This window comes from Dipodomys spectabilis, unplaced genomic scaffold (assembly GCF_019054845.1).
Source record: "Dipodomys spectabilis isolate Male_0828 unplaced genomic scaffold, ASM1905484v1 ptg000018l, whole genome shotgun sequence".
In the NCBI taxonomy this organism is placed as follows: Eukaryota; Metazoa; Chordata; class Mammalia; order Rodentia; family Heteromyidae; genus Dipodomys; species Dipodomys spectabilis.
This window is the reverse complement of record NW_024870695.1, coordinates 15,217,653-15,228,250: the sequence shown is the minus strand read 5'-3', so window position 1 is coordinate 15,228,250 and position 10,598 is coordinate 15,217,653. Positions and strand designations below refer to the sequence as shown.

Genomic DNA, 10,598 nt, shown 5'->3' with positions numbered 1-10,598 from the left:
CTCCTGTGATTGCTCTCCCTCCCTCTCCCACCCGCCTGGGGAGAGGGCTCCACAGCTTGCGTCCCTCCCAAGGCAGCCCGCTGCTTGCCTCCGCCCCCACTCCGCCCCACGTCGTGAACCCCCGTTCCCCCCCCCTTCTCCTTTCTGCAAAGGCGGGAGGGGCCCGGGGCGGCCCGCTGCTCCGGCTGAGGTTACGTGGCCGCCGGAGCCCTGACGTGATAGCACATTGCATCAGCATAAAACAATCCATCCTCGATATGGAATGCGGTGCGGACGGATGACAGCGAGAGCGCAGCCCCCGCGCCCGGATTGATTTATGTCGGAGCTGACGCTTTATCAGGCAGTCGGAAAAACTTTGACCAATCATTTTGCAAGGAGCGCTGAGCCGGGCTGCTCCACTGTACTTTGTTGGCTGAGAAGTTGAGCAGGGGGTGGGGGTGGGAGGGTGGGGGGCTAGGGTGTGGGTGTGGGGGGGGTCGCGTCCGAAAGCCCTTCACACCGGTCCGGGTGCCACCTCTCCCTGGCTCGGGCGCCGCGGCCGCGCGCGGGCGCTTCCCCTTCCCCCTGCGAAGCGTCCGGATAATGTCTGAGAATGTCCATTTCTGGGACGCTTAGCAGCTATTATGTCGACTCGATCATAAGTCACGAGAGTGAGGACGCGCCTCCAGCCAAGTTTCCTTCCGGCCAGTACGCGAGCCCCCGGCAGCCGGGCCACGCGGAGCACCTGGACTTCCCCTCGTGCAGCTTCCAGCCCAAGGCGCCGGTGTTCGGCGCTTCGTGGGCGCCGCTGAGCCCGCACGCGTCCGGGAGCCTGCCGTCCGTCTACCACCCCTACCTGCAGCCCCAGGGCGTGCCGCCGGCCGAGAGCAGGTACCTCCGCACCTGGCTGGAGCCCGCGCCGCGCGCCGACGCGGCCCCGAGGCAGGGCCAGGCGGCGGTGAAGGCGGAGCCGCTGCTGGGCGCGCCTGGGGAGCTGCTCAAACAGGGCGCGCCCGAGTACAGTTTGGAAACTTCGGCGGGCAGGGAGGCCGTCCTGTCTAATCAAAGACCCGGCTACGGGGACAATAAAATTTGCGAAGGAAGCGAGGACAAAGAGAGGCCGGATCAAAGTAAGTTATAAAAAGTGAGGAAATAGCCAGGCCGTAGGCCGGGCGAGGGGGAGGGGAGGGCGAAGGCCATAAACGGCGGACAATGTGCCGGGAACGCGCGGCTGTGGTCCCAGAGCCGGGAGGGGGGGGGTGGAGGAAAGGGAAAAGGAGGGGGGGAAAGCTGGGTGCCCCGGAAGGGGGTACACTGAGTCCCGCGGGCCCAGCGCCGCTCCCCGCCCCCGCCCCCCGCAGCTCACTTCTCTTTTTAAGTCCTGCAGGGAACTGGGGCTCTGGGACCCACTCACTGCCTGCCCCCCCCCCACCATGGTCCTCCAATCCCAGGCTGATAAAAACAAACCCCACGGCGATAAACGGGCGATCGCCGGGAGAGGACCTGGAGGGGGCCGGGCTGGTGGCCGGGGAGGCCGGGAGCCGGCGCGGGCACGGGTCGGGGCTGCCCCGGGCCGCGCGGCTGGCAGGGCTCCCCGCGCCACGCGCGCACCGTCAAAGCCGGCCAAGGGGAAGGGGGAGGGGGCTCATTAGGATTTTATTTGCGACGCAACAGCTTGGCGGAGGATCGTTCCTCGCAGACCTCGCGCAGTAGCGGTTCTGGGTCCACCGCTGGCGCCCGGAGGGGGGGGGGAGAGCCCCGGACGCGGTGACTGCGCCCCCTCCCCGGATGCGCGGCCCCTCCCCGGGAGCCTTCCCTGCGGTGGCCCCCTCCCCTCTTCGGCGGCGTCCTCGCCCTGGCGGCCTCCCGCTTCCTCCCCCCCACCCCCGGGCTCCCGCTGTTCTCCGCGGGGATCCGCAGCACCAGCCCGGGCCGTCTGCCTCGCAGGGAGTCCCGGAATCTCTTCCGAATTTCCGGGGCCCGCCGTCGTGGTGGATCGGGGGCATCTCGGAGGGACCCCAGGGAGAGAAGGCGGGGGATTGCTGAGGAGAGGCTGAACACTTTACACTTAGTAGGTAGTTTCTTATCACTCCTTGCTCCTCCAGTAACAACACCCTCGCAGGAACCCCCAAGTCTGGCCAGATTCGCCAAGGTGTGTGTGTGTGTGTGTGTGTGTGTGTGTGTGAGTGTGTGTGTGTGTGTGGTTGCTAGGGGCAATCCAATTGGAGGCTCTTAATCCCAAACAATAAGCAGCCCCAAAGCTGGTCAAGTCCTCACTTGTTTTTAACTCGTGGGCAACCGGATGTTTAAGACTTAGCTGATTCTGCCAGATTTCCCACCAACAAACGGTCCCAGGAGCGCTTTGGGGCGTCCCTGCCCACTGGAGGAGTAAGGAACTGCCTCACTCCTTGGAGGTGGGGGGGTGCGCTATGGTCCCTCCACCTCCAACCTGCCAGGTAGAATGGTAAGAGCTGGCAGCACTGAGGAAAGACGGCTTTTCCCAGACGCTCCTTCACACACTTAAAACAGACCCCTTGCTCTATTCCCCCCTCCCCAAACCCTGCCTGGAAAGCCCATTATTGTAGGGCAGCCATTTGACTAGGATCAATTATTAACAGTTCCCCCCCTTCATATTTAATGTGGCTGCAGGTCCCATTCCAGGCAATCACATTAAGGACACAGTGCTACAAATTGGTAAGACACGGTATTTAGTGGAGGATGAACTGAATATGTGTATATATATATATGTATATATATATATATATATATATACACATACACATTCATACATATATATCATGTTCAATGCATTTCATTTGGGAAGAAGGAAGCTCGTAGAAGATAGTTGATCTTTTCAAGTGGCCCAGCTTCATCTGGTAACTTTATTCTGAATTCTATTGAGGGGAAGGGGGGAAAGCCCACATATATTTCCATTCCCCCCCCCCCGGCTTTTTTTGGACCCACTTCCATTCACTTAACAGGTTTCCCCGCCCCTTTCCCTTAAGGTCAGTGAAAAGACTGGGTGAACCCCTGTAGAAGGTTTTCTGGGTTACCTCCCCTCTCCCCTGGCTCCCCCACCTTGGAACTGGAGCAGTTTTGCTCCTTAATTTCCCTGCACTTGTGTTAAGCAAAAGGCAAGCTGAGCAGCAGAAAAGAAGAGGCTATTGCAGCCATAAGTTATCTGTGAGCCCCGGTGCTCCCCTGTCCATAGGCTGGAATTGATAAATGATTGCAATTGGGTTGCTTGTGAATTGGAGTGTGCTGGGTCTTTGCGGCTCTAAATGTGGATCCTTATTTGTGTGGTGGTGGCAGGGGGGGGGGGGAAATCTACAGACACGCACATCTGCTGCCCTGTGGCCTAGAGAGGAGTGCTTAGTATGTTAGGTTTGGACTGCAAGGCTTGGGGTGTAGGGGTGTCCTGTCTCTTAGGCTGTGGCTGAATGGAACCCCCACTTGTTCCAGTCAATCCCCCCTTCTTCCTCCCAGACCTGGAGCTGGGGCACCCTCCAGATCAAGAACCCCCCTAGCCAGTCTAGTGGTGCTGGTAATGAGTCCTCCACCATCCTGGGCTATGATCTGAGTCCTGATCGGTTTGGATCTAAGAGGAGAAAGAAGTTGAAGCAGGCTAAGCTTGGAGAATTCTGAGGCAACCTAGGCACACAGAGAACTCCCCAAATAAGCAGTCACCTAGAGATGTCTATAGAAACGGTTGGCTCATCCCTGCGGGCCTCTCTGGGGAACTTGAAGGCCCAGGTGCACGCTGGGTAGTGATGACCATGAGTGTACCCTCTTGGCCAGGGGTCCTTTACTCCCTTTCTTTGATTCTACCCCTGCTTCTCTTTCAGCCAACCCCTCTGCCAACTGGCTGCACGCCCGCTCTTCCCGGAAAAAGCGCTGTCCCTACACCAAATACCAGACGCTGGAGCTAGAGAAGGAGTTTCTGTTCAATATGTACCTCACCAGGGACCGCAGGCACGAAGTGGCCAGACTCCTCAATCTGAGTGAGAGACAAGTCAAAATCTGGTTTCAGAACCGGCGGATGAAAATGAAGAAAATGAATAAGGAACAGGGCAAAGAGTAAAAGTTCACCCCTGCCCTTCCCAGCCCTTCCCCACCTCACTCTTATTTATGTGGTGGCTGCCCAGCCTGTGCTGCCTGGATGGATCCCCGTGAATGGGGAAGGGTGTCCCCCCCTGAGCCCCTCATCTGTACCTCTCCTTCGCCTATCTGTACCTGTCCCTCTTTTCTCTGGGTGTCAGGAGGAAGTGTTGTTGTGTTAGAAGCTAGAAATAGTTAGTTCCTAGGAAGGTGATGGGTCTTCAGGGAAGAGAGACTCTAGTGAAGCTTCTAGCACCCCATCTCTAAATATCCTCCCCCCCACCCAAGCCCAGTTCCTCACTTCCAGCCTGCCTATCCCCTCCCCGAACCCTTCCAGAAACTACCTAGGGACAGCTCACCTGCTCACAGCCCAGCAGATGCCCCCAGACAGGAAGTTTGGAGATCACACTAAATGTGGGGAGTGAAGTCATACCTAGAATTAGGCATGGAGCCCCAAATCCAGCAGAGCAAGGTCAGGTTCTAACGCTGCTGCCAGGAAGGGGTCTAGGGTTGGACTCCCAAATGGGGTGTTGTAGCCAGAAGTTCTAGCACCCCACTAGCATCCCCCATGGATTGGCCAGTTATACCCCTATGGAATGGGTTTGCTGGCAAATGGGGGGGCCAAGCCAGCTCCCCCAAGCCAGTGGACTAGAAAGGGCAAGAGAAGGCAGTCAGCGGTGTTATGAGGGTCTCTTAGGTAGAGTCCTCTCCTCATACATTGTGTTGCAGGAAATGTTTAGTTCTGCATGTTCTTTTCCTCGCCTTTCAACGAAGGAGGTCAAACTGTGGTTCCTAAAGCCTCGATGATGCCTTCCTCCTCTTCATCGGTGTGTGTCCCTCTTGACAAGTCCCTAGCTGCTTTTGTGCTCCACGGGTCCTGCATTCTTCCACATCCCTTCCAGCTCCAAAATCAGTGCTCTGTTAGGCCAAATCCACCTTGCACCAGCAAATCAAGCTTCCCCTCGTAGGAAAAAAAAAAAAAAAACCCACCCAAACTCCCTTCACCCTTCCCTCCTGCTAGGTCAACCCCACTGTAGACGACAAGAAGGCCAGGTCAGGAAAGTCTGATGGAGAATTTATTGTGAATCGATTTCCCAGCTCCCTTTCTGGAACCTACTGTGGATGCGGGATAGGGTGGAGCCACGGCCCCAGCGGTGCGAAGTGGGTGCGGTTTCTTCACATCCTCAGCATCCTGACCCACGCAGAGAAGCCCCCAGAAAGCTCCTCAACCCCGTGTCAAAGGGGGGGCCAGCCCCAGAGCCCCGGGCTCCCCCTCCTTGCTGCACCGGCCTGCTTGTCGATCCTGGCGGCAGGGTCTTTCTTTAGCAGTCCCGGGTGCAAAGCAAAGAGGCAAAACCGCAGCTCCACGAGGAGCGGGAAGAGGCATTCTCTGCTTCCTTTCTTCCCAGTGACTGCCTTGCCTCTTGCTCCCCTTCCGATTCCATGGACTCTTTTCTCCTGCTTCTCCTGACCTGCAAGGGGGGGAAACTGCTGTAGAATTTTGTTTTGTTTTGCGTTGTCAGTGGCCGTGGTGAAATTGTGCTTGTGTTTTGTGATTTTCTTTTTCTTTTTGGAGATGATTGTCTCGCCTGTTTTCAGTTGTCGCTTCTAGGGGGAGGGTGGGAAGTTGGGAGGAAGGGAAGGGGATCTAGAGCTCTGAATGTTTGTTTTGGAAGAAAAAGAAAAAGTACAAAAATATATATCACTCTAGAAAATCAATCTCTCTGGAGTCTTATTTTGTGCTGTCTTCTTTATCTGGTCCTAAGTAAAGACCCCAAATACTCGGAGGGAGCATGGCTTGAAAAGAAAAGAAAGAAAGCTCCCAAGTATCCATCAGGTTTCTTCTTCGACTCCACCAAGCTCCCTAGCTCTGGCCAGGCTGTCCGCGAGGTCCTGACCCCAGGTCTAAGACTGCGGCAGTGTACTCTGAGGCGGGCAGGAGATCAGGGAGACTACATGGGGAAGAGAGGAAGTGGTGGTGGTTTGGGAAAGGAACTGGCTCTTCCCAAAGCAATGGGGTCTTCTCAAACAAGTTGCTCTGGGGACCTTCCTCCTCATTGACCTGAGGTCTGCTGCACACCTCCTGGCCGCTGCTGGGAAATATCAAGTAGGCCTAAGGACTCTAAGCTACCATGCAAGGGAGGAAGGCAGCTGGCCCTCCACTATTTTCTGCAGCAGTAGCTGGGAGAAGCCTTGGTCGGATCAAATGAGGGAACCTCTCAGGACTCTGAGGATGGACCCACACGCAGTCTTACTGTGAGGCCGGTTGAGTTTGATCGTGGCTGGGGAGGTGGCAACTCTCGGAGACGGGGAGGGAAGGAATGTGAGACACAAACATCTCAGGGATCCAGAGTTCAACTTGGTATCCAGATCCAGAGATACCCCCCTTCCCTCCCCAAGACTACGGTTCCCTGCAGGGCTGCGGGTGAAAATCCACAGTTCTTGGGCAACCCTGCCTTCTCCTACAGGAGTTAGGATGCCAGCGCTGCGGGGCAGGTGCTCGTGGAGGCGGCCACGGGCCTGGGTGGCCCTCTTCCCGCGGCGGTCCACGGAGTGGAGGGGGCCCAGTACCGACCCAAGTGAAAGCAGCTGCAAAAGGCCAAGCCTACCCCTCTCCAACGAAAAGAATGACGGCCTGGAGAGACAGCCGAGCTGCTGTAACCCGGACCGGACCAGGCGCCCTTCAAGAAAGGTTCTGTGAAGGATGCAGCATAAATCTGCCTTTTTAGCTGCTAGAGACTAGGCTACCTCCTCCGATCTTGCTTCTCGGAGCCCAGGCCGAGCAGAAAATGAGCCCGGGAGGCCAATTTCTGCCAAAAGAAAACGCACAAGAACACACACACACACACACACACACACACACACACACACACACGCAGGCTTTCAGTCGGATGGAGAGCCGCAGGGTTGGGGCCACGGAGGAGCTTTGAGCGGTCCCCGGGGCGGTGTCTGGGTCCCCGGCCGGCCCGGGGTGGGCTTCTTTCAAGACAAACAAAGGCGAAGATTCGGGGAGGCTCGGAAGCCGGAGATGGGGAAATCAGTTGTCATAAAAGAGAGAGATTCAGAGAAGGGAGGCCGAGAGAGTGCGAGGCCGAGAGAAGCCGGGAGAGGAATTCAATGCCGTGTGCGCAGCAATAAAAGAATATGACCGCTATAAAAGTTTATAGCGTATAAATTTCTGAAGGTTAAGAAACTAAACAGCAGCAAAGCAAACAGTGAGGGGGAAACTTTCCGGAGCCCGGATTGCTGCAGCTGGGCTTTGGCTCTCGCCCTGGTTGGGGAAATGGAGGGGCCTCTCTATAGCAGCCCCCCACCCCCCACCCCACCCCATCCTCAAGCGCTCAGGACAGGACTTGGGCTTGGGTTTCCGGGAAAGGGGGAGGAGGGGAGGTAAAGGAGAGGAGAGAAGAACACTTTGTTGTCACAAATGCTTCAGAGATCGTAATTCGGACTCTTTGTTCTTCACACTCCTGCAAGAATCAAGCCGTATAAACAAGAAGTCCCCGGCACTTACGCGCCAGACGTCTGGGCGAGCCCACTGCATCCTCCCCGGCCTCCCCTCCCCACCCCCCAAAGCCCAATTGTTCTTGGAATTTAAAACAGTCGTGGAGGGTTTGAAAAGTGCTTGGTTCCTCCTTTTACGCACCATAAACGGCACACTGCTCGGCGATCTCCGCTAGAAATTAGGGACGGGGAGGTGGGGGAGGGGGGTGTAAGTAGAGAAGGGGGGGAGGGAGGCGTATAGCTTCCTCCTCCTCCCCTCCTGATTTTTTTTCCCCTCTCTTTTAGCTCATCAACACGATTTCACGACCCGTTTCTTGATTCCGATGACTTTTCTCTTGCCCGCGTTCATTTTCCTCTCCCCCCACTCCCCCCAGCGCCGCCCCGGCTCTCCCTTTCTGCGAATAATGAAAAGTTTCTCTGGCTTATTATTGCTTCCTCGGCGGGTTCCCAGACAACCTGGCGGAGCCGCCGGAGGGTGCCTTGCACAGAGTGGCCGCTAGATGGCAGCCTTGCTCCATGTGAAAAATCACCAGCGCCGGCTGGCTGCAGCCTGGCGGCTCCATTGTGCACCTTGTTCGGACTGGAAGCGAAGAACTGAGCGCTACCAGAAGTCATGAATAATTTGCACGTAATAAAAAAATATATGGGGTTCGTGGTCGTCCTTTCCCCCTTTTTTATAATAGGTTCCAGATAGAGCGATGTTCTCACCTCTCCTCAAATGGTCAGCGTTGTGAATTTGCCCCACGACGAGGAGGAGGAGGAGGGCTCAACTGGTTCCCTCGCCCAGCTGTTTGTGTTCGGTCGGCCAAGAAATGCGGGACAACGGGGAAGATTAGTCGTGATAGAAATAATGGATCCAAATCTAAGAGAACTGATTTGGGAAAATGGGGACTCTCCCGTGAGGAGAGGGGTGCGAAAAGGAATGGCCACGGACGCGGGTGCGGTCAGGTGGGAGAGGGCCAGCCGGCAGCAGGAGGTCGGATGGAGAGGAAGCTGCCCCGCAGAGGGCTGCCCACTGCGGCGGGAGAGGGAACCCGGTGAGCCATCCCAGACTCCCCAGTGTGGAGAGGAATGGAGCCTTGGATTTAGGGGGGGGAGGTGTTCAGAGGGGGCGCTTCAAGCCCCCGGGGCTGATCCGCACAGGCTCAGGATCCTTTGTAACTGGGCTGGGGTCTGGGCTGGGTTGGGCTTGCGCCTGTGGAGACCCAGACGTAGGTCGGGCTCTGCCCCGTCCCCCAAGGCGGCGGGTTGCGGGCAGGCTCGACTATCTCTTGGGGTGATCAGTGGGGCCCCAAGTTGGTACGCCCTCCCCCCCAAAATGCGCTGTTGGGGGGGATAGAAGTGGGGACCGGTTTGGCGGCAGGGAGCTGGAGTTCGGGTTTCCCCCGTCATCGGGGAGTGGCCCCCTACTTACTACCAGGTGAGATTTGCGACTTCTGGGACCCCCACCCTGGCTCTGGCCCCAGGCCGCCTTGACCTGGGTAAATCTTGGGGTCGTGGGCCCCCATGCAATTTAACAGCTGGAGCCCTGGAACCATGCACTTTCCGTTCTGAGCCCGACGTTGTCTGCCCATAGCTTCTTCAACACCCAATCTTTTCATTTCTTCGCCTTCCCGTCTGATCCCTACCTCTGAACCCCGGCAAAATAGACACCCACCCACCCCCCGAAAATTGACCCTGCCTCTTGTTACACAGTCCCCACCCCCCTCCGCGCGCGCAGGACCAGGTGCAGAGAAGCAAGCCGAGTTTCTCTACTTGAATTTCTCTAATAAATCTATGCTTGATTCGGTGTTTATAAATTATCTCCTCGCTCATTCTTTTTTTTTTTTCTTTCCTCCCTTATAATAGAAACATTTTCTTTCCATCAGAAATTTCTGGCAAGGCACAAGGATGATTTAGAACAAGCCACTGAATTTCTACCTTGCCAGTAAATCCTCAAATCATGACCATAAAATCCCCCCAACATACACACGCTATATATATATATATATATATATATATATATATATATATATATATAATAGTATATATGTATATATTATATAGTGTATATATATATATATATATATATATTTGCTTCCATAACAACTTGACTCTACCTTCTGAGACGCCTTTACTGACCCCTCAACCTGGAAAATTCTAGAACCTAGTTCTCTTTCCTCTTTGCTTCTTTCTCTCCCCTTTTTGGTTCCTTCCTATTCTTTGGGCTTAATTTTTTTTTTCTTTCTGTCAGTTGTAGGGCTTGAACTCAGGGCATGGGTGCCTTTTCTGAGCTTCTTTTGCTCAAGACTAGCACTCTACTACTTGAGCCATAGCTCCACTTCTGGTTTTCTGGTAGTTAATTGGAGATAAGAGTCTCACAGACTTTCCTGCTCCAGGCTGGCTTTGAACTGTGATCCTCAGATCTCAGCCTCCTGAGAAGCTAGCCACCAGCGCCAGCTTAGACTTACTTGTGAAGGACTGAGTGAAGATGGCTGATAACTTTTCCTTGGAAAGCTGCTGGTTTCATTTTGACAAAGGTTAGGGTGTATGGAGGATCTTCCTAAAATGCTTCTCTCAAAGCAAACCACTCTCTCCAGAATAAACAATGGATTGGATGTGTTTGTAAAGCCACTTCTCCTTTTGTTACTAGAAAGAAATTCTCTCTCTCTCTCTATCTCTCCTTCCTTCCTTCCTTTCATTTCCTTGGCAGATGAGCTGCTCTATTCTGGCTCCCAGGCTAAGCCCTTTTGAGTCTGGTCCCTCACCATCAGCAGGCCAGGTCTGAGGAAAGACAAGGAGCAAGGAAGAGAGAGGCATCCAGTCGGCTCTGTGCTACATTCTAGGTTTCAGGCCTGGGGTGCTTAGGTCTGTTGGAAGAACCAGCACTAAGCACAGGCTCCCCAAGGGGAAAAGAGAGAAAATGCCGACCTCAGAGAGCCTAGTTTTGAGTTCCTACTGCTGTTAGGTCAACGCAAGTAGTGACGGTCACTCAAAGGCCACAATGAGAAATACCACCTTTGTATATACTTAGGGTA

General features: G+C 55.2%; 1 protein-coding gene across 2 annotated transcripts; it reads left to right on the top strand.

Moving 5' to 3' along the window:
- The first annotated feature begins 230 nt into the window (after positions 1-230).
- On the top strand, positions 231-7,393 carry Hoxb9 (homeobox B9). 2 transcript variants are annotated; one of them, XR_006146757.1, is made up of 3 exons: positions 231-1,109; positions 3,825-4,779; positions 7,381-7,393. XR_006146757.1 is itself a non-coding variant. In XM_042674027.1 (2 exons), exons 1-2 carry the CDS (start codon positions 593-595, stop codon positions 4,058-4,060), a joined length of 753 nt encoding a protein of 250 aa, XP_042529961.1. In that variant the 5' UTR covers positions 231-592; the 3' UTR covers positions 4,061-5,045. The 2 variants fall into 2 exon arrangements, 1 of the variants encoding a protein (XP_042529961.1); XM_042674027.1 differs by lacking the exon at positions 7,381-7,393 and having other exon boundaries at positions 3,825-5,045.
- Positions 7,394-10,598: the final 3,205 nt, after the last annotated feature.

Coding starts and splice junctions, on each gene's coding strand:
- Hoxb9 (XM_042674027.1), top strand. CDS start 593: ATGTCCATTTCTGGGACGCTTAGCAGCTATTATGTCGACTCGATCATA. Junction 1,110..3,824: donor CAAAGAGAGGCCGGATCAAA/GTAAGTTATAAA, acceptor CTTCTCTTTCAG/CCAACCCCTCTGCCAACTGG.